This window comes from Monocercomonoides exilis, assembly GCF_001643675.1.
Source record: "Monocercomonoides exilis strain PA203 chromosome Unknown scaffold34-1095894, whole genome shotgun sequence".
Classification (NCBI taxonomy): Eukaryota; Preaxostyla; order Oxymonadida; family Polymastigidae; genus Monocercomonoides; species Monocercomonoides exilis.
This window is the reverse complement of record NW_027150579.1, coordinates 167025-188977: the sequence shown is the minus strand read 5'-3', so window position 1 is coordinate 188977 and position 21953 is coordinate 167025. Positions and strand designations below refer to the sequence as shown.

At 38.6% G+C, this 21953-nt stretch overlaps 8 protein-coding genes across 8 annotated transcripts; 5 read left to right on the top strand and 3 right to left on the bottom strand.

Annotated features, from left to right (window-relative positions):
• The first annotated feature begins 11 nt into the window (after positions 1–11).
• On the top strand, positions 12–1150 carry MONOS_7778 (UMP/CMP kinase). The gene is made up of 4 exons (XM_067878129.1): positions 12–47; positions 143–448; positions 502–583; positions 712–1150. Exons 1-4 carry the CDS (start codon positions 42–44, stop codon positions 1050–1052), a joined length of 735 nt encoding a protein of 244 aa, XP_067724077.1. The 5' UTR covers positions 12–41; the 3' UTR covers positions 1053–1150.
• Positions 1151–1176: 26 nt separating this feature from the next.
• MONOS_7779 (uncharacterized protein) lies at positions 1177–3824 on the top strand (the record flags this gene model as incomplete). The annotated part of the gene is made up of 9 exons (XM_067878130.1): positions 1177–1250; positions 1312–1402; positions 1467–1532; positions 1607–1807; positions 1878–2039; positions 2158–2178; positions 2292–3470; positions 3583–3670; positions 3744–3824. The coding sequence occupies 9 exons, from the start codon at positions 1177–1179 to the stop codon at positions 3779–3781; spliced, it is 1920 nt and encodes a 639-aa protein (XP_067724076.1). The 3' UTR covers positions 3782–3824.
• Positions 3825–4135: 311 nt separating this feature from the next.
• MONOS_7780 (uncharacterized protein) lies at positions 4136–5045 on the bottom strand. The gene is made up of 5 exons (XM_067878132.1): positions 5023–5045; positions 4768–4958; positions 4637–4721; positions 4478–4582; positions 4136–4403 (listed from the first exon to the last, which is right to left on the bottom strand). Exons 2-5 carry the CDS (start codon positions 4956–4958, stop codon positions 4296–4298), a joined length of 489 nt encoding a protein of 162 aa, XP_067724075.1. The 5' UTR covers positions 5023–5045; the 3' UTR covers positions 4136–4295.
• A 445-nt stretch (positions 5046–5490) lies between these two features.
• On the top strand, positions 5491–8609 carry MONOS_7781 (uncharacterized protein). Its single transcript, XM_067878133.1, has 6 exons — positions 5491–5641; positions 5710–5734; positions 5780–5863; positions 5921–6029; positions 6143–7028; positions 7276–8609. Exons 1-6 carry the CDS (start codon positions 5506–5508, stop codon positions 8199–8201), a joined length of 2166 nt encoding a protein of 721 aa, XP_067724074.1. The 5' UTR covers positions 5491–5505; the 3' UTR covers positions 8202–8609.
• Positions 8610–10447: 1838 nt separating this feature from the next.
• MONOS_8822 (uncharacterized protein) lies at positions 10448–17013 on the bottom strand (the record flags this gene model as incomplete). The annotated part of the gene is made up of 2 exons (XM_067879265.1): positions 10448–16588; positions 16811–17013. 2 exons carry the CDS (start codon positions 17011–17013, stop codon positions 11290–11292), a joined length of 5502 nt encoding a protein of 1833 aa, XP_067724073.1. The 3' UTR covers positions 10448–11289.
• A 181-nt stretch (positions 17014–17194) lies between these two features.
• MONOS_8821 (uncharacterized protein) lies at positions 17195–17656 on the top strand (the record flags this gene model as incomplete). Its single annotated transcript, XM_067879264.1, has 1 exon — positions 17195–17656. One exon carries the CDS (start codon positions 17195–17197, stop codon positions 17654–17656), a length of 462 nt encoding a protein of 153 aa, XP_067724072.1.
• An 861-nt stretch (positions 17657–18517) lies between these two features.
• MONOS_8820 (putative protein serine/threonine kinase) lies at positions 18518–19609 on the top strand (the record flags this gene model as incomplete). The annotated part of the gene is made up of 4 exons (XM_067879263.1): positions 18518–18760; positions 18893–18958; positions 19066–19231; positions 19392–19609. The coding sequence occupies 4 exons, from the start codon at positions 18518–18520 to the stop codon at positions 19505–19507; spliced, it is 591 nt and encodes a 196-aa protein (XP_067724071.1). The 3' UTR covers positions 19508–19609.
• A 187-nt stretch (positions 19610–19796) lies between these two features.
• Positions 19797–20946, bottom strand: MONOS_8819 (uncharacterized protein; the record flags this gene model as incomplete). The annotated part of the gene is made up of 3 exons (XM_067879261.1): positions 19797–20055; positions 20187–20671; positions 20815–20946. 3 exons carry the CDS (start codon positions 20944–20946, stop codon positions 19797–19799), a joined length of 876 nt encoding a protein of 291 aa, XP_067724070.1.
• Positions 20947–21953: the final 1007 nt, after the last annotated feature.

The window sequence follows — 21953 nt, the reverse complement described above, 5'->3', positions numbered from 1 at the left end:
AATATGGGCTTGGATCAGATAAGAGAAGAAATTCATCGTTTATGATAGTTTGTGAAGGAATTGTCAGAAATTTTGCGCTTTATATGTATTACTGTTTATTATTTTGAAAATTATTTTTCGAAAAATTGATTAATTATTGGAGATGGAAGAAAAAACCAATAACGTTGCAATTGATGGGCCAGCAGGAACGGGTAAAAGCACCGTGAGCAAACTGCTTGCCAAAAAACTTGGATTTTTAATGTTTGATACAGGTGCAACTTATAGAGCTGTTAGCTATGGGTGCATTGAGTGCAAAACCGATTTGACAGATGAAGCCGCTTGCACTGAAATTGCTCGCAAAGTCACTGTTGAAATCAATAAGGAATCAGGTGAGCAACGTGTTTTCTTCGATGGAAAAGATTGCACTCCTTATATTCGATCTCCTGAGGTTACAAAAGCTGTTTCTCAGGTTTGAGTTTTGTTTTTTTTTTCACTTAATTTCACAAATTAATACAAAAATAGGTTGCAACAAAGCCTGCTGTCAGATCAGTAATGGTTAATTTGCAAAAAGCTACGACAGCATGCGGAGGCTTTGTTGCAGAAGGTCTTTATTTTTAATTATTTTTTTTGAAATATATCATATTCTTTTGATTTAAACTTTTTTCAAATTGCATTTCATCCTTATTTTTATTTTTTTATTATTTATTTTCATTTCTCTTTTTTCTGATGAAGGAAGAGATATTGGTACTGTTGTTTTTCCAAATGCGAAGTGTAAATTTTACTTGGATGCTTCACTTGAAATACGAACTCAAAGGCGATTGAAGCAAATGCAAGAAGATGCAACATATCAGCTTTCATCATCATCAACCCCAAAAGAACCGACCGAAAAAGAAATTGCAGATCTAAGAGAAACAATTGCACTTCGAGACGAAGCCGATAAAAAAAGGGCAGTGGGCCCACTTGTTGCTGCACCAGATGCAATTGTTATTGATACAGGATCATTTACAATCGATCAAACTGTCGAAGAACTTTACAAGATCTGCGTTACAAAGCTTGATATCAAATCTGAATGAGCATTGTTATTTATTTTTATAATCTAATATATAAACAATTTCTCGTTTTATGTAATTCACATATGCATTGTTGTTGAGATAATTATAATTTTAATTGAATATTTTTTACAAACCATTTTTAATAATGACTTCTATCACAATTGTTCTTCAAGTTGATGAAACAAAAAAGACACACGTTGTTCCAAGACTTCTTTCAATGTATATTTGTAGTTGTTGTATTTTAAGAAGTTTTTAAATGATATTAAACGTTCTTTGCAAGACAAGGATTGTACTCTGTTGTGAATTCTCTTTTGGCTATTCCTCTCAACGAAATGTTTCTATATGTTGGTGAAACTCTTATTCACTCATCAGTTTGTGTTATATCTGTGTAATGTGCAAAAATTATTGCGATTTATTTGATTTTTCACTCGGCAGACTCTGTCTGGAAGAAAGACACTTTTGGATTGGGACATTTGGGATGGGACAGTTGTTCGCGTTGAGGTATATTTTAAGAATTCATATATTCTTTTTTGATGGATAATTTTTGAAAATATTTAAATTTGTAACTTTTCAAGAGACATGTTGATGCATTTAATATCTCTGTGATTATTCCTTCAGGAACGGTGCAATTCCGCGTTCATCCACTTATTTCTGGATTTGATGTGAAAAAAATGATTGAAAGTGAATCGTCATGTCCTGTTGAAGCACAGCGTTTATTGTACATTGGCATAAATATTCCAGATTCAGCAACACTTCGCTCAATGAGAATTGGCCCAGTGTGAATTTTTGTATTTCAGTTATCAAGCCATTTAAAAACATTATTCCTTTTTTATGAAATATGAATAGTTTTGCGTGTTGCATATGCTTCTTGATCTTTCGTCTTATAGGAAAAAAGGAGTTCGTTCGTATTTATCGTTGATTTATCCTTCTCCATTCGCAAAGGAAGTGAGTCTTTTATGTTCACCTTTCTTGAAATTTCGAAGAAATCTAACTTTTTCTGAAGATATAGTTTGAATCAAGGATTTATATTTCTTTTTTTTTTTTCAATTATTATCGTTTTTGTTTCTTTTTTAATTCTTTTTCAAAACAAACTTGGAACCAACTGTGACAACACTAATTCTCAAAGAACGAACAGCCAAAAATGAAGGTTTGCAATTTTTGTTTTCCATTTTTTATTTATTAAATAAAAACTCAAATTTCTTACAAATTTTCACTTATTATATTTTTTTTTGACATTTTTTTAATTTGAAACGAATAAAGATTTTTGAACTTCCAACGATTTCATCAGAAGTCCCGTCTGACCAGCTGAGTTATTCACCAGCAGGGCAGCAGTCAAAAGCCGAGTCAGCCATTTCTTCAACCACTTCAGCACCTCGCCAGCTCTCACCCTCACTTTCACACAGACACCCTTCTCCTTCTCCTTCCATTTCATCCACATCAACGTCTGCTTCATCCTCAGCTGCTTCTTGTTCCCAATCATCTTCAGCCTCTTCCTATTCATCATCGCCATCTTCTGCTTCTTCAAATATTTCTAACATTTCAAGCGCTTCAGACACGTCATCCTCTTCTTCCCCCTCTCCTTCTCATTCCCCTTCCCCTTCCCCACCCTGCCCGTCTCCTTCATTCACCGACTCTGTCATATACCCCCGCCCTGTTCCGCTGTCTGGCCGCTTCTCTGTCGACGCCGAGCGCCGGCTGCTTCTCTTCCTGCCATCAATGCCACTCACACGAGGCACAGCTTACAGAGTGGAAGTGGCAATCACCAAGTGGTGCAGCCCAAGCAGCATAAGAAGTGGAAGTGGAAGAAGAGGAGAAGGATCAGAGCAGAGAAGAAGAGGCAAAGAAGACCTGGCGAGTAAGATCCAGAGGGAGATGCAAAGGAAAAGGGCGTGTGCGAAGGCGCGGCTGGGGATTGAGGAGGAGAAGGAGAAGAAAGAAGATGAGAAAGAGGATGAGAACGAAAGGAGTAGTGGAGACATCAGTGAGACGGACAAGAGCGATGCGAGCAGCGATGCGAAAGAGGAAAGATGGGCAGAGCCAAACTGCGTTGTTGGGGAAGATGTTGTGGTGGATGTGGTGTCCGGCGCGAGGAAAGTGAAAGTGACTGAGATTTTCACGTGGCTTTTTTTCACTGAAGGGTATGTCTTTCCCCGGATTGAGTCGCACCACCCGCTGCACAGCGACGTGTTTGTGTCGGTTCATTCTCCGCTGTTTGTCACGCTGTCCCAGCCGATCACGCCGCAGTCGTCGTTGAATCTCGTTCGAATCTCGCCCCATCCGTCGGCGACGCTTCAGCAGGTTATGAAGATTGTTCAGCCGGAACAGGAAAATTCGAGTCATTCTTCTGTGAACAAAGCTTTTTATCCGATTGTTTCCCTTTCAACTGATGGGAAAGTTGTGAGAATATCGCCGCCTCCTCAAGGCTGGGAGAAGCATAGGGTTTGTGCTCAAAGGAGAAAATATTTCAATTTTTTTTCAAAAATATTTATATAAAACATATGATTTTATTAAATTTATAAATTAATTAATTAATTTGTTCTCCTTGTTTCAGTTGTACTCTGTGCTTATAAATCCGTTTGCAAAAGAGATGGAAAACTGTCGTCCAAATGTTCATTTTCAACCTGTTCGAACAACAATTGGTATGTTTTTGAAATTTTTCATTGTTTTTTCCATTCATTTTCTTTTCCTTTACGAAAGGTTCGTTTTTGCTAGAAACTTGTCTGTTTAAATTTCAAACAGGATCAAAATAAAATCTTGTTTTCGTTTTGATGTTATTTGAAATGTGAAAGAAAAATTAATTGCTTTTTCAATTTTTTTTGGTTTAATGGAAAACTGAAAGAAATCGTTTTCACTCATGAGAAAGCTCATAAAGTGTTAAAAAAATATGGCGCCGCCCAGGTGGAATTGAACCACTGCGGTTATTCACCGCCACAGGATTTGAAGTCCTGCCTCCACACCAGTGAAGTTCAGTCCGGCAATGTTGGTTATTTGATCAGAGCCTTATATATAGAAAGAACATCTGAAAAAATATAAATTATACATTTGCTTGAACTTTGGATTACAACATCAATTTTCACAAAACGAAAAACTTCATAAAAATGTTAAACACATTTGAATCATATTAACAAGTTTTCCCTAATTTGAAAATGCATGAAAGAAAAATGTGATATGAAAGGAAATAAAAACGAAGAAATTGGTGCTAGATAAAATGAGAAACGAATTGTTGAAGTGAATTTTGATTTTATGAAAAACTCAATCTTGAAATCATTTTAGACTTTTTCCAAAAGTGTCAAAAAAGGCTTCACTAGTTGCAACATATTTTGCATCACTTTCCTTTTCTTTTTGCTTTGCCATTCTCCTTTCCTCTGCCAACTAAAATTTCATTCGGATTTTAGAAAATATTTACAAACGCTAAAAAATAAAATTATTCAAATAAATGGAAAAACCCTTTTGTTTTGCTCTCTAAGTGATAATTCAGCCTCTCTCCTTTGCGCCTGACGAACAGAATCCACATATTGTCTTTGCGTAGAAATATCTGCTCCTCTTATCGGCTAATTATTTTTTAAAAGTTAAAATTGTTAGAATTCAATCAACAAATTTCATACAGATGGTGGTTCAGCTTGAGCCGTGCTCTTTCTTGTTTCACTGCTAAGTTTAGCTCGCTCTCTTAAATCTTCAAAAGTTTTTTGTCTTTTCAAATAATAAAAAATATTATTATTATTCAAAAATATCAAACTGAAATTCTCGCTTTTCTTTCGGGGAGCCAGAATACAATTTTGCTCTTTCTGCATCAATTTGCTGAAATCTTTTTCTTTTTGCTTCAATACGGGCTGCTTCAACATCATCTGCGCAAATTGTTGATTCGTCACTAGCTTTACGGGGAGGCTGTCTAACAGGACTTGTAGGAGTCTTATCGTTCCAAAACATCTAGACGCGTTTCAAAATAATTTTATGTTAATATCGATTTGTTATGAAAAGAGATTTTCAATACCAAAATAAACTGTAAATGATCGTAACCTAAATTTGTCAATCGTCTTTGAAACAAAGAAAAACCAGAAATTCATATCTTTTAAATTATGTATTAAACATATTTTTTAAAAAAGAATAAGAATACACTAGTGCAATTGAAGAAATAATCTTTCAGATGTTTCATTTCAATTATCAAAGAATAAAATTGATGAAAATGATAAGAAAGATACAAATCCAAAAAGAAAATAAGTTATAACAAATATTCACCCAAAAAATGGAGAATTCGAATGTTGATAATATTATTTTAATTATTCAATGATTTGTCGATGTTTTTGGGTTTTTATTAATAAGTTTAAGATCAAATCAATAATTTCAATGGGATTCGAAAAGAAAAAATAGACCGGATTATTTCCAAATTGTTCATAAATATTAACATATATAATAGTTTTGAATTAAAAATTTGAATAAAGTTTCAGTCAAACTAAATATACAATACAACAGATCGATGAATTCTTCAGAAATTTTTGATGAAACGGGAAAGGAGAGTCTGAAACAGAAATCGGTTGCCATGATTGAAAATAACGAAGGCGCGATGTCAAGCAGCTCATCAGATGAGAATTTCGGTCTAGTGGACATGAAAAGTTTGCATTTTTGTTTTTTATTGTTTTGCGGTTATCGGACGGTTTGTGTTTGAACGCGGGTGGTGCAGGAGTGCCGATGGATATTTGGAAGCGGTGTGGGATTTTTGGTTGCGTTTTGAGGTTTGGAAAATTTGGTAGGATTTTGAAGGAATGCGACACAAGAGCGAAAATGAGGCTGATGGGGACGTCGAAGTTTTTCCGAGAGATGCTGGATACAGAAGAGTGTGAAGAATTTTTTTTTTGTTCTGATCAAAATTTACGGGATTTGGCTGAATGTAGGTTTTGGCATGAAATTGTGGTTGAGGAGCTGCCGCGACTGAGAGACAACATCTACATGAACCAGAACGAGTTCCAGGATCTGGACACGTACGATCCAAACAATGCAGATGTGTGTATTTGGCGCTGTACCGGAGCAGGCACAGCGAGTGACTCTCTTTTTGATGGGCTTCTTTTCGTTTTTGTTTATTTGTTGATTTGTATTTTGCTTTAAATTACATTTAGGATGTTGCGGACAAGACCCGATTTGGACTGAGCCCGAAAGGATGGAAGGACACCATTCGGTTGTATGGGACTTTTCCAGAAGTGCTGTTTGGGAAAAGAAAAAGTTTCTGGAGGGATATACACGATCTGAAAAGCACGATCGAAAATCCTTGGACACGTCTAATTCTATTTACATTGGCGTGGATATCGCTGATGCTGTTTCTTTTCTTCTTTTTCTTTGCCATCTTTTACGCAACGAATTTTATCCGTGGGCCAGTTTTCGATAAGCTGGCTGATGATGAGCATGTATCGATTCTTGTAACGAACAAAGTCAGCAGATCTGTCTTTTCGTTCAGTTTATCACGGTCAAAGGGTCAGTTCAGTGTTGCACTAGCGATGCTTACATTGTTTTTATTCTTCTTTTCTCTATGTTTTGTGAAAAGAAAGAATCTTTTTTTATCATTTGTGATGAATGCTATGGTGTTAGGATGCTTTTTTATAATGTTTTACTTTTTGTTAGTAAGTCTTGATTCTTTTGTGAATGGGGATGAGTACACGTTTAACATCCGCAATCGCTTGGTTGATGGTCCAGTGACGAAGCCGTATCCTCAAAGGAGCATCAAGGAAAGTGGCGCAGGTTATGATGTACTATTCAGAGAAGCAGCGGACACAGAAGTTGCCACACAAAAATTCACAGAAGACGGGCGATTGATGACGAGCTCAGAAACAATTTTATTTGAACTTTTGTTCTATTTTTTGTTTTTCTATGGTTCGACAGCATATATGATGATTCACAGTGATTGCTGGCCTAAATGTCCAGATAATTGTTGTTTCTCTTTTATAATGTCTATCATTTCTCTGGTTGGAATCGTTTTGACGTGGGTGTTATTTTCTGTGAAACTGTGCAGTATGCAAAGTGTTAAAGGAGGGTAATTGAGTTTGTGAGAGTGAATTGAATGAGAAACAAGACATTACATTTTTTATTTATTTATTAATTTACTTATTGTATCTATTGCGCACAAAAATTATGTTTCTATTTGATTTATTTGTTTGTTCATTTATTCATTCATTCATCATTTATTTATTTTGTTCTTTTTGTGTGAATGTGAATGTGTGCTTTTTGTAATGTTTGTGGCGCATGTACAACTAAACAGACAACTTCACGAGTTCATGGACAATTGTGTTCATTCCATTGTTCTTGACAATCATCACAATCCATATTTTTGCATTCAGTATGAAGCTGTCGAAAGTTTATGCTTTCGATACAGTGTGCAGTAAGTGTGTGCAGTACTGCGGGATTGTGCTTGGGTCGGCGATGGGGATTGCTATAGTACTTCTTCCTGCGCTGTGCTTGGACGGGATTGGGAAGTTTGACCCGCCAACTTCGGGCGGAGGGGCATGGGAAGGGGCAGAGCGATTCATGTCGGCAGTGGTTGTGACAGACGAGCTGATTGAGCGGGCACACAAGATGGAAAAAAACATGGCGCTATCACTGGTTCCGATGCTGGTGTGGCTGTTTGTTGAATATATTGCGTTCTGTGTGGTGCTGTATCTGGTGAAAGGGGATGTGAAGTGGATTAAGCGAAGGGTGGATTTGAAGAAAGGACTGTATGTATGGCAAACATCAGCTCCTTGTAAGAGGAGCAGAGAAATACAGGAAATACGGGCAGAGGAGTGGGAAAAGAGAAAAGCAGAAAAAATTAGAAAAAAGCAGGAAGAACAGGAAAGAAAGGAAAAAGAGGACGCGAAGGCAAAAGTGAGGGAGATGCGAGAAAAAGAGAAAGATCAGAGGCTGATAGAGGTAACACAGAAGGGGATGAGTCCTGAAGAGCTGAGTGCAGCAATTGACGAGATCAACAAGTATTATGACGAGGAGGATCGAAAAGAGACAGAGAAAGCGGAGGCAGAGGAAGCAGAAAAGAAAAAAGCAGAAGAGGAAGCAAAGAAGAAGAAAGAAGAAGACAAAAATGCAAAGAAGAACACGTATCAAGATACTTTTTATGAACCGCCCATCAATCACGAAGTTCATGTGCTTTGGGAAAAGATTCTACGGACAGGTTCGTTTTTGTGGCTGGTCTGAGCAGCATGAAGCTATATGAATAGACAACAAACTGCACATATTCTTCTGTTTTATAATCATAATAATAATAATTATTATTATTATTATGGTGGTGGTGGTTGTTGTTGATGAAATCTTTGTGATTTATGGCTGTGATTTTGCAGACAGGTTCTTGAAGCAGTTGAAATTTTTATTTTGAAGGGTTATTAATTTTCTTTTTCATGTTTTGTGATTTTTGGATTAATTATTGTTAAAGTTGATTTTATTATAATTATTATTTATCAATCTGTATTAAACTTAGCTTTATATGTTTTTCTTTTCTTTTCTTTTTATAACAATATGGTTTTATTTTTATTAATTTGTATTTTAAAAGAAGGAACTAAGCCTTCTGATAAGCGAAGAAATGTAATTTGAAAGAAAATAAACTTATTCGCAAATATTGTTTGAAAGAAAGTTAATTTGAGGTGTTTTTATGCTTCGAAAAAAGCAATTACTGATTATTGATGTTTTCATAAAACTTGCATAATATGGCTGATAATTATTGTAATCACACTTTCGTTCGAATTTTGATCAACATTTTTATCTCAATGGGATTTTATTAAAAATATATTTCCTTTTTTTCATCATCATGCAATGTATGTGTTAAACGTTGTTTTTTTTTTTTTTTTTTTTTTTTTTTTAAATCCCATTGAGATAAAAAATTTTTATCAAAACTTTAACGAAAGGGTGAATTTACAAAGGATCAGCCATATGTGAGTTTTTTTATTTAAGTTCCTTTTGTTTGAATTATTTGTTGAAATGAAAAATGAATTTTTTTATCAAAATTTCATTCCAATACACCAAAATTTTACAGCATTTGGATTAATGCTTGATAATGTTATTATTCACGTACTAATAAATATCGGTGAGTTAGTGTGAAAATTTGAAGAAAATATTCATTTTTCATATTGACCTGAAAATTAAACAAAAAGAACTTTTCAAATAAATTGAGACAAATGGGGGAAAATACGGATTTTCAAGCTTTTTTCGCACTAGTCATTGAAAAATTACTTCGCTCATAAGTTCATTTAACTTTCTCAGATTTCAAATAAATTTGATTTTCAGATCCGCAAACAGGAATCGTTGAAATCAAAACATGAAGTTCTCCAACATTTCACAAATGTTAAAAAAATGACCCTATTATATAGTGCATTTTGATGTAAAAAAGTCAAAGAAAAGTGCATATCTTTTCTATGAAAATGCCTGAAGAGAAAAAATTTGCCCCATATATTGATATTCAAGAAATATTTTTGCACCGAAATTTTTGTATGAAAAAATATGATTTCAAAAATAATCACCCATCTGATTTTTTTATTTATTAAAAAATTAAACTTTTGCAACTTTTCATAAAGATTTACCCATATATATTTTTTATGTTACAAAAACAACCAAAAGAACAAAATTAGAAAGTTTTAATCAATATGACACAGAATAAAAATGCAAATTTTTAACCTTGTTACAATAAAGTGGTTGTCTTTTAAAAATAGTGCAGTTCAGTTAGGATCGTTATCCATTTTGCACATTTTTGTGATTAAAACCGAACAAAATTAAAACTGAAACTTCTTTTTTATTGAAATATTTTTTTGAAATAATTGTTTACCAATGAATTAAGAAAATTTTCAATGTTTATTTAGATCCACTATTAAAAATCGATTTTTCTTCGTATTATGTATCAATTTACAGAATTGTTTCTATTATAGATGAAAAGATATTCATTCATATTGAAAAAATTACGTAACAGGCAAACAAATACCTTCTGTTTTTTTTTTGATAATGGTGTGATTATTCACAGTCTTGATGATCACCGAGGTGATTATAACAAAGCTACACTGAACACGTTTTCAAAAAATCTCGAATTATTAAAAAAAGTTGATTAATTTACACTCTTGAAACAACAATATTCCAATTTAATTTGCTTGTCCACAAAGAATTCGCACTTTCAAGAGTTTTTAATTATTATTATTATTATTATTATTATTTGTTTGTTTGTTTGTTTTTTTCCAAAAACCATGAAAGAAATGTTTAACATTTCATTTCTTTCCTTTCTCTGATTTCAAAATAAATAGTATTTTCGTATAAACGAACAGGTTTCAATTATATCATAACATTATGTATTATTATATCACACGAATTTCAAAAAATGAACCCATTTTGTTGAAATTTTTTGTTCACAAAAAGCAAATCAAAAGTGCATAATTTTTCAATGAAAAAGCTTGAAGTTTCAAATATTTCGTCCCATTTATTTATTTTTTAAATGTTATTTGAAAATGCGAATAAATCGAAATAAATCAGGAAAAAGTTTAGAAAATATAATTATTAAATAAGTTGCATTAAAGAAATGATATCAACCAATAATCTCTGAAAAAGTTCCAAACATTGAAACATTCTGTGCAGAAGCGGAACAAATAATTCCAGTAAACAACTGACTCAATTATCCAATGAAAAAAGAACATGAAATAAATAAATATATTTAGAAAGCACATGAATAACAAAAATATTAACAAAATACATAACATTAATGAATATCCAAATAATCATGACAATGGTTAAAAATAACAAAAACCTTGTTCACATAAAGTCTTCACACTTATTTTCTTTCATCATAACACAACTGTCAAAATAAATAGAAAAGGTCAACTGAGAAATAAATAAGAAATACATATCACATTCGAATACATATTCTTCTTTTTTCAAATCTGCAAATAGCCTTTTATTTTTAATAAACATACACACAAATAAATATAAATAATGCATATCAAACAAAAATTAAAAATAAACAAAATAAAGGAAATAAAGGAAATAAAGGAAAAAGTTAGATTGATCCGAATCCTCGCCCTTCATGCAGAAGCGGAAAACTGAAAAATAATTCTGGATCAAACATTCAAACACCCCATATTCAATATTCACTCCCTCATTTATCTGCTCCTCCCTCAAAATAAGAATTGCCAAAAAGCATTCAATTCATCTTTCCTAATGCAATGTCCAATAATAAAATGATAATGTGGCGAAGCTCTATCAATTGGTTTTTTATGAAAGCAGCACGAACAATGATCACTGCTCAAAGAACAAATCAGCTCCACTGAGTGCCCGTGATGAGCGAGGCACAGACAATTTTTGTGTCTTCAGTGCAATCGATTGCATCTGACACAGTCACCATCGTGGCACCAGATGTGAAGTGTTGGAAAAACTCGCGCTTCATCCCAAACAGCGACGGGCGGTCGTCTTTGTTCTGCGCCACTGCAGATCTCACCAGGCGGCTGTATGTTGTCCCTTCAACTTCAGACAGATCTGGCCTCTCTCCATTCACAATCTTCTGCCCTGCCACATCTGCCTCGTACTCCCCAATCGGAACATCCAGCGTCACACACTCCCACACCATCATCCCAACAGAAAACACAACCGTCTTCTTTGTCGCATGCTTCGTTGTTCCATTCAGCAGCTCTGGCGCCTTCCACCTCATGCACTCCTTCCTGTTGTCTTCCTCATCCTCAAATGCCGATGAGGGCAGAGAGTCTCTGTCATCATCATCACTTGTTGATGTGACAACAGTTGATGAAGAGATGGAGGATGAATCAGAATCTGAAGAAGAGCAGTCAGAGTGGAGGGCAATGCAGATGACCATATGTTCTGAGAACAACACAATGTGCGGACTCAGATTTGTCAGTGACTGAAGTGGATTGTTCATTTCATCAAACGAGTGGAGTGCAAGATTGGCCACCCAGAACAGGATCTGAGCAGCCGTCACCTCCCTCTCCTGGAGAGTTCCGATTGCCATCTCTTTCTTCTCATTTTTCCCATGAAGAAGCATGAACAGCGAATCTCTCAAATCCACGATCAGCTTCTCATGTGGCGATGAGCAGGCCATTGCATCCACCAGATTCGACATCGATGAGGTGGTTGGACACAAATCCTCTCCCCGAACAAATGTTGAATCTGCGTCTGAAGTGTCTGTGGTTGAGGTGGATGAAATGGAAGGTGATGGTGTTCGCTTTCTCGATATATCATCTTCTTCCTCATCAAATTTTTCCAATGCCCAATCAGGAATCTTGTCTGAATCTCTTCCCAAAATGTATTCTGTTGATCCACTCTCAGAGAGAAGATGCTCTGAAGATTCTGAGTGTCCCAAGCTTTTCTCATACACCCTTTTCTTTATCCTCTCATCATTCTTCTTCTCAGCCTCCCTCTCTGCTCTCCTCCACTGCTCTTCTGGTGACATCTCCATCGTCACCATCTCAAATGCCTTCGGATCTTTTCTGATGTTATCATTCACAATCTCTCTCAAGTCTTCTGCTTCATTCTTCACCTTCTTCCATCGAACAATGAATATTATCGACACAATTAATAGCACTACAACAGCTACAATGCAAACAATCAATATCCATGAGAATTTTCCTTCCTTTCCTCCTTCAACCACTTTATCAATTCCTGTCTTTGGTTCTGTTCTGTTCTTCAGTATCTGAGAAGAAGTTGCAGCCAATTGCTTTCCATACAATATCATCACAGACACCTCCGTTTCGTCTGCAATCGTTGAAATATTTTCTGATGGAATCATCCCACCAACTTCCGTTTCTGATACAAAACTGTCTTCCTCAAAAGGATATGTCTCAATCACCTCCACATCCCCTGTTTCATACACAACTCTGAAAGATAAGTCACATGGCACAAAAAGAGAGCCCTTGAATTTTATCATGGCATTTCTTCCATTTTCATTCACAGAAACATCCTCCAGCACTGGGATGAACAATGGTGATGCTCGCTCCTCAACAATCCCCTTCAGCGTGCATCCATCATTCAGAATCCACATCGATGAATTTGGCAACACTCCATCTCCTCCCTTCAGACTCATAATATTCACCTCAGCTGAATCAGAACACAACATGTTTCTCCGCACCGATTGATAATCTTCAATAGATGGGCTGTTGTTCTCAAATTCTCCTTTTCCAATCTTCATGCTTCCTTCACTCACAGACAATCCTCCCTTCTTGCTATTTCTCATGGTTGTTTCTCTCAATTCCACTGTGCTCCTCTCCAAATCAACCATCGACCCATTCCATCTACATATCTCCTCCTTCAACACATTGAAGCTCTTTCTTTCTTTGTTCCATTTCACACTCTCTCCTTCTCCTCCTCCTCTTCTTCCTCTTCCTCCTCTTCGTTCTGATTCTTCTTGTTTCCCATCAAGCTCACACATTTCCATTCTCACACCCACACACCCCACAACACTCACCATCCCTCCTTTCTCCTTCCCAGATGAACATTCCCCAAAAGAACAGTTCGACAGTGTTACCATCTCTTTTCCATCCACCAACTTCATCGTGCTTCCTCCTCCTCGTGTTGTTGTGATGTTTTCCATCTTCATCTCTTTCACGCTCACACTCGCTTCGTTCCCAACTTCAATCACATCGCTCCTCGATTCAATATCATTTACTTCTGTTTCCGACACTACAACGCTCGATGCACAGCAGAACGAAAGAACTGCTCGAGAAACACTCATGTGTGCAATCGAGCATTTGCTCATCTCAAGCTCTCCTCCCTCCACTCCCACAACCGAGCTGTTCACCACATTCCCCATTCCCCAGCACTCGAACGAGCATTCCCTCATCACAAGCGATCCATTCTTCTCCTTCATTATCCACTTGTGTGTCGATTCAAACAGCACCCCAAACACAAACATGCACTTCTCCACAACACACCCTTCCACAAACACCACAACACTCTCCTCCTCTCCTCTCACCTCAATCTTTTTGCTCACCAAGACCCTCGCCTTTGCTTTCTTCTTTGATGCGATCCTCGCTTCTCCAACCACACACTCGCCCCCAACCATCCCTTCTCCATCAATCCACATTGCATTTCCAACCCCCTTCTCAATGTGTGTTATCCCGTTGTCGATGCTCTCACATGGCGCATCCTGTGCTCCACACTGCCTGCCATCTCTCCCACCAGACGATACAAATACCTGAGGAGCTGAATAATATATGATCCACGGAATCAGATCAGCATCCTCCATCCCTGCCACATCGCTCCCGCAAATCGAGTTGTTCGACTTCAGCGCTTCCTGGCTGAAATCCATCGAAAACAGTTTTTCGTTGATCTGCAAATCAATTGAATCGCATCTGATAAACATATCCTTCCCCACATGTGCTTCATTCATCATGAATCGGATCCTTTCCATCCTGGCCAAAAGCGGCAATGCTGAAGCCCCACCAGACTGAGCATTCGGATCTATCCCATCAATCAGCATCCCTCCTCCTCTCCCATTCCCTGCCGAGCACACACACATCCCAAACGAGCATTCCCTCACCCTCAGCTCCGACTCCCCACTCTTCAGCTGCACTTTCACACCTCCCCCTTCTTCGCTCCTCTCACTCATGCACTTTGTCAGCGCACACCCTTCCATCACACACACAATCCCAACTGCAAATGAATCCATACTCGCCACAGCTGATCTGTTGTCTCCACATGTTATGTTTGTGAATGAAGAGCCATTTATCCTCAGCATCGTCTTCGAGTTTTGATTCTCATCATTCGCCACTCTGCTTGTGCGTGACGACGGACTCAATGATATCAAGCTGCAGCCAGATGCATTTGTGTTCGAAATCGACATGTCCACCACTTCAACAACTTCAACCCCTGAAGCAAATCTCAAGAACCCTCCCATCAGACTGAACTGATCCAGTGAACAATCCTCAATCGTCACATTTCCTGCCTCAACTTCCATCACACAATATTTGGTTTCAACTGGTGGACTTCCACAAACAAATGAACAGCGTGCAACTGACAGACATCCGCTCGGCGACAATGACTCAACAAGCGACACATGCCTCCCCAACTCACCTGGAATATGAAACGACACATCTGCAATTGTCAGCCTCACATCCGATGCAATCATTGCTCTTTCATCTCCTCCTGCATCTCCTTCACTCACCCTCACAATTCTTCCTCTTTCTTCTCCTTCAATCACAATTTTCGGTCTTGGAAGTGCTGCTGAAGACAAAGCCAATAGCGAGATTGGGTGATTGATGGAAGAATCACCCTTGATCATAATCGCTGATTCTTCTGTCTCAAGTGGCGAATATCTCAGCGAAACCACATGGTCAACTGAAGAACATGGCACAACAGAAAACCCACATCCGCTGAAGTCTCCTCCTCCTTCTCCATCAACAAACCCCTTCCCACTCCAGTTCCTCCACAAATACACAACCAGCGGAATCACGTATCCCTCTCCTGTTGTTTTCCTCTCCCACCCGCACAACTCATCAAATGATTCCAACTCCTCAGCACCCATTTCCCACTTGAAGTGCTCTTTATTCGCAATCTTGCTCAGATCCCATCCCGACACAAACACATTTCCTCCTCCCATCCCCGCACAGCAATCCACAAAACTCACTGATTCCATCACAAAATCTGCTGCTCCTTCCCCCCGCCACACCATCACCCCTCCTCCATGTGCGCTGCACTTGCATCGATCAAACCTTGTTGTCACTCCGCTGGGCAATGCTGAAGTTCCAATGCGAGCCTTGCTTGCTGTTCCCTCCAACTCAACTTTCATCCCTCCACCACTCCCACTTTTGCACTCACAGCCAACGATTGTTGTGTTCCTCACCACAAATGTTTCTCCTTCCTTCACCTTCTTTGCCACCACCACTCCATCTCCTGTTGTCCGATTCACATTCCCAATTGTCACATTCCCCAGCACACTCTCTCCAGATACCAATCCATTTGATGGCTGTTCTGAAAACAGTGATTGCGATAATTCCAAATCGATAGCTTCGACATCGCACATCGTCAGCTGCGAGAGTCGAATAACATCAAACACCGAATCCAATGTCGAATCACCCCCAGCAACACTTGACGAGATCAACACATCCTCCAGCGAAAGTGACCCACTTCCTTCTGATACAACAAACACACTCAGCGAAGAACTGGCTGTTGCGTTGTGATCAAGTTTCACATGCTGCACATCCAGTTTCCCACTCGACACGCTGAACAGTGTTGTCGAAGATGGTGAAAGAGCTCCTGTCCCAATTGAAGTTGTCTCCCTTCCTTTTCCCACAACAATGATCTTCTTCTCACCAACACTGATTGTTTCTCTCTCACTCCCATAACTCCCACCAAGCACCGTGATTGTTGAGCTGAGCAAAATCAAGCTCTTTGCCACAGCTTGCCCAACTGTCGAACATGCCGCTAATTCGCTCGTTCCACACCATTCTTCTGAATCATCTCCTTCTTCTCCAACAAATCGATCTTTCATTCCATCCTTCAGCCAGTTCTTATTTTCTGTGTATTTCTCGTTATAATGAAAATCTGAATAGAACACTCTGTATTCATTGGTATTCGTGGCATATGCTTCATAAAACGGGTTTCCCAAACTGTTGTAAAATTGGTAAAAATCAATAAATGAAACATCATTACCCATTTGGAATTCATTGCACAAGCAATTGTGAAAGACTAAAAAATAAACGTAAAAACCATCACTTGGTGCTATTTCTTGACATGGATAAAGATATAATCCTCCACCATTTGAAGCAGCAGAACATGAAATAAACTGAAGGTTTTTCATTTTAAATTCCAACGGAGTGTGAGCACAATACATCCCTCCACCTGAATCTCCAGAAATTGAGCAAGAAGAAAATGAACAATCATGTACGCAAACACAATCTCCACTTCCAATTTCTGTTCCTATGCAGCCTGATCCGAAGGTGTTAAATTCATAAAGATAAAGCCCTCCTCCAGCTCCGCTTCCTTTGCATTTCTGGAATTCACAACAATTGATCCTTGCAAATGACGAAGTCATATCCACATAAAATCCTCCTCCACTAGAGTTTTGACAAAAGCATGAATTGAAAGAATTGTTTATGGCTTCAACTGACTTTATTTTTGCGCAGAATATTCCGCCACCGCTTTGATATGCTGTGCAGTCATTGAACGAACAATGAGAAAGTGAAAGAACTCCATTTCCCATGTTGGACATGCAAATGGCTCCTCCATTTGATGCTATATCTCCCCACGTGCTATCTGTTCCTGTTGTCTTCGATCCATTCCACTCACACCAACTGAATGTATTTATCCCATTTTCTGTTTCATTTTGCCTCCCCGGCTGTTTCTTATCATCTGCAGTTCCAATAAACTCAACATTTCCGGTTCTGCTGCATCCGATAAACGAGGTGTTTGAGGCAGTCAAAGATGCCAAGGGATTGTTGAGAGAGGACACAATTCCGCCATCATATGCATCACAAACTGACGAAAACAAGCAACTTTCAACAAAAGTGGTGTGCCCGCAACAAGCAACCGGAGGATCCGCCTTTCCAGAAATTATTGATGATACGTTGGAAAAAATCAAACCAGAAAGACAAACGCTCTCAACAAAAGGCGATGAAAGAAATGGAGGTGATGTGATTGAAAATGAAGAGAAAAATGAAGAACGCACGGAAGCTTGACTGAAGCAATGAACATCACTTTCAGGAGGTGTTGAAGCAAACAACGGAGGCAGCAGGAACGGAAAAGAGGCCGAAGACGATCCGAGTCAAATATTCGTCAACACCCCACAACTTCCTCGCAAAGACAGTGGGCATGCCCCATGTCCCACCAACATTTTGCAATCTTCAATTTCCATGGTGCTCTGATCGTTTGCGCAGACAAGACATTTTTCTTTGTCATACATCATTCTCAGCCTCCTCCACTTCACTGACGAATTCCTCAAATTCGCACTTCCTTCAACAAAACTTTCTGAAAAGAAAGCATTTTTGTTCTTATCGCCATATAAAATATGGCAATTGTTCTGCGTTAACGGCTTCCCACTCTTCTCTTTCTTTCATAAATCAATTTCAACACGTGCAAATTCATCTTTCCTCATTTCCACTTCTTCCATATTTTCAATCTTCGTTCCAATAAAATTGATGTCAGAATTTGCTGAATGTCTGTTTTCAAATTTATTGTGCGGTCCATAAAATGTCTCTGGATATGTTTCAGATAAAACAAATTGTTCATCTCTTTCTCCAGCAATCTCTCGAAAGCCTTGATCAGCAAATTCGGAATGATCATCACACAGCAATTTCCATTCCAGAATTATTATTGACAGAGCGTTTAACAAAATGCTTGCCATCAACAAACACCAAACAAAATTTTTTGAAAAATGAAAAAACTAATGGGTCCAAAAGCTTATAAATTAAATTGAACGAAAAAGTCTCTTGGAGAATATTGAAAAGTTCATGATGCATGTTCACACACAAAGAAAACGATGTTCTTTCCATAATATTCTTTTCAGAATACTTTTTTTGTGCTTTATTTCAACAGCTTCGATGAATCGCCGGTACTTGTCGCAGCGGGCAAGACCCGAAAACAAGCGGTACCTGATGCTGGAGCAACTCGGGACGGGGACGTATGGGTCGGTGCGAAAGGCGTATGATTTGGAGACACACGAGTTTGTGGCGGTGAAGCAGATCAAGCACCAGCACGGAGAATTCAACATCTCGCAGACAACGATTCAGGAGATTGCGCTGCTGAAGGAGATGGCCCATGAGAACATCGTGCGATTTGTGGATGTTTGCTCATTGATTTTTCGGAAAGCAGTTTTTTTTTTCCCACCGATTTCCTGCCAATTCTCTCGTTTTGTTTTTTTTTTCCTCTAATTATTTATTTGATTTCTTTTTCAATTCCATATGTGAATGAAACAGGTGAGAAGCGATCCACTGGAGAAGACGGTTGAGCTTGTGTCTGAGCTTTTGGAAACTGACTTTTTTGTTTGAATTGATTTTTTTTTTCCCCATTGATTCTTTGTTTGACCCGTTATTATCCTGTTGCTTTTATGTACTTCTTTTTCTTCTTCTTCTTTTCCTTTTGCGGGAAGATGTATCTGCACCGGGTGGATCAGCGGCTGCACTCGGAGCAGTTTGTGCGATCGGTGCTTTTCCAGGTGCTGAAGGCTGTTGGGTATCTGCATGCAAACTGGGTCATCCATCGCGATTTGAAGCCGAGCAACATTCTTCTGAATGGCGATGGAAAGGCAAAACTGGGTGTGGGGAGAGAGACAGAAATTTGCTCCTTTTTCTTTTCTTTTCTTAAAAGAACTCCTCTTTTATTGATGGGTAACATCTTTTGATTGCTCGTTTGTGTGCATTCATTGCTATTCTCTGCCTTTTTTTGATGTCTGATATTCTGGACTGGGGCATTCAGCGGACTTTGGATTTGCGAGGTCGTTCCAAGCACCTCCTGAGGCGCTGTCACGTGACAAGGTGCGGGTGACACATTGGTATCAACCACCAGAGCAGGCACTGGGGACAGAGATGTGATTTCTGTATGTAATTATGTGGTTAAGTGAACGTTTTGCAAACCGAATTTTGCAAACGTTTCATATAAAGAAAGGTAAACAATTGAAACATGAAGTAGCTCAACTGTGTCTCCTTTGTTCAACAGCATAACATTTAGTAGGCTAAAAGCGGCATTCGTATAGAGCGATGCTGAATTAAAGATGAGATATCCGTCAGACGACGAGACCAAGATAGACTGCCCATTTGGAAAGAGCGCATGAAGATGGAACTGCACAGAAGAAAATGAAAGCGTGCTGTTTGAGCTGAAAATCTACTGGCTCGAGCCGTCTGTTGTTTGAGAAATCGACAGTTCGGCAAATGCAGGTGAAGCAGCTGCGGCAGGCAATCCAATGCTGAGCTGAGAAAGGACAAATTCATAGCACTCATCAATTGCCACTTCATCCAGAACTTTAACAAAACACGACCGTGAGTCTTCAGATGCTTGCAAGTTGCTGATGCCCCGCCACAGCCAGTGGCAAGGTGTTTCTGCCTTTCCACACCCGATAAAGTCAATTCCTGCTGTTCCAACACTTATTGAGGAAGAAGAATATTTCACCAAAAAATACAACAGATCTGCTGAAACACTCATAAAATGCGTTTCGTTTCTTCCTTTCATATCGACTTTGTTTCTCTATCTCCTCCAAAATACTAGGAATCAAACAGAGATGGAATAATTGAGGCATTCAAATCAGCGCTTCTCACAAACATGTCTTTCACTTCAAACGTTACATTTCCACCAAATGTTAAACCAGAAAACAAATAGGCATCGACACTCTCCTTCAAATCGAGATAGATTCCGCCTCCTCTCCCATTAACCGCATTCACCCCACAAGGCACAATTGATGTTTTGTTCATCACCAAAGATCCTTCTCCCTCCAGAACACAACAAAGAGCCTCTCCATCCCCTTCTGTCGAAGTGCATCCTTCGAATGTGCATGCCCCTGAGATTTCAACAGACTTCGGTCGAGTCATCTCCAACATGTGTCCATTTCTTGTTTCGCAATTCGCAAATACTGTATCCTTCAGCGTTATTTCGCAATTCCCGCTTCCTGTTATCAGACCCTTTCGTGCATCAGAAGAGATAGAAGAAAATCTGCATGCCTCCAACAAAAGCGATGTTCCGTCAATCAAAATAACTCCAGCTGTCTGAATGGAATATTGCTGAAAGTGCAGGAGTCAAAGTTTTTGGCTCCGCCCACTCCAGAAACAATCCATTTCGAAGGGTTGGAATTGTCACCATTACCTTTTTCAAAAGTGCAATCTAAGAATGAGCATTGACCAATGCTAACTTCCACAAGTGAACCTATGTCAGGTGAAGGATTGGAAGACAACGGAAGCACAGAGCCCAGTCTGGAAAATGTGAGAGTGGTTGAGCGACTTCCTTCAACAAGCTCGAACTTTCCATTTCTTCCAAATATCATTGCTTTTGTTGTGCCATTGCTTTGGATGGTAAGGGAGACTCCGCGCCGTTCACAACAGCATCAATGGGGCTGTTTCCTTCGAGCTGTATGATCGATTGAGAAGAATTCATTTTCTGAAAGCCCAATTCCACCGAAGTGCATGGGCTCGCTTCGATCCACAGTTTTCAACAGCAGAGGCAGCTCCATCCACAAACATAAATGAAGTCGATGGAGGGAACAGATAGTCGATCATTGTGGCACCTCCACCTGCTGAATCAGACAGACTGTTCACCCACAGGGAGTCAGGGGCAGTGCCAGCGATAGTTTCAGTGAAAGTGTTAGCTTCAGCATCAACGTCTTTATAAGTGTCTGTGTCTGCGTCAATGTTAACATCAGCGTCTGCATAAAACCATCTGTATCATCTTCTGCGTAATGTATGATAAATGTGTGTAGCGGATGTGCTGCTGCTTTTGCTACACGCCTCTGACGATGCCTGCGCAGGTGCAGATGCAATGGGAGATGGACAATTCGCCGAGTGCATGAAAGATAAGGAGGTATAATAATACGAGAAAAATAGGGTGTTTGAGATTGTGATTGGGAAGAAGAAGAATCCGAAGAAGAAGAAGATAATGAAAACAATGTGAAAAAAGAAAGATATGATTCTTTCTGTTCGTCTCATTGTTGTTATATTGTTAGAAATTTGAAAATATCTTTTGTGCACCTTTCTCTTTCTCTTATTCATTTTAATTTTTCGTTCTTTTTTTTCATCGTCTCTATTCATCTTATTCCTTCTTTATTCATGTTTCACTGAGCAATCTTTTCTCTTTCTCTCTTTTGTCACTTAAAAAATTCTATCCTTCTTCGCACAAATCATCTGATGAGATATAATTTCTTTCTCATTTTTCTTGTTCTTATAATTATTCTTCTTCGCTTCTTCTGCTTATATCATCAAAATCCCACTAGTTAATATTCGAGAACCATATCCGGAGAATTAGCAGCATTGAAGAAATATCTCTCTTCAATTGATT

Bases quoted from the DNA above. Each gene is read 5' to 3' on its own strand.
- MONOS_7778 (XM_067878129.1), top strand. The intron at 449-501 runs GTTTGAGTTTTG...ATACAAAAATAG, and splicing joins TTACAAAAGCTGTTTCTCAG to GTTGCAACAAAGCCTGCTGT. The intron at 584-711 runs GTCTTTATTTTT...TTTCTGATGAAG, and splicing joins CGGAGGCTTTGTTGCAGAAG to GAAGAGATATTGGTACTGTT.
- MONOS_7780 (XM_067878132.1), bottom strand. From the start codon at position 4,958: ATGTTTTGGAACGATAAGACTCCTACAAGTCCTGTTAGACAGCCTCCC. The intron at 4,583-4,636 runs GTATGAAATTTG...AAAAATAATTAG, and splicing joins CTCAAGCTGAACCACCATCT to CCGATAAGAGGAGCAGATAT. The intron at 4,404-4,477 runs GTTTTTCCATTT...ATGAAATTTTAG, and splicing joins TTAGAGAGCAAAACAAAAGG to TTGGCAGAGGAAAGGAGAAT.
- MONOS_7781 (XM_067878133.1), top strand. From the start codon at position 5,506: ATGAATTCTTCAGAAATTTTTGATGAAACGGGAAAGGAGAGTCTGAAA. The intron at 5,642-5,709 runs GTTTGCATTTTT...CGGGTGGTGCAG, and splicing joins CGGTCTAGTGGACATGAAAA to GAGTGCCGATGGATATTTGG. The intron at 6,030-6,142 runs GTGTGTATTTGG...AATTACATTTAG, and splicing joins ACGATCCAAACAATGCAGAT to GATGTTGCGGACAAGACCCG.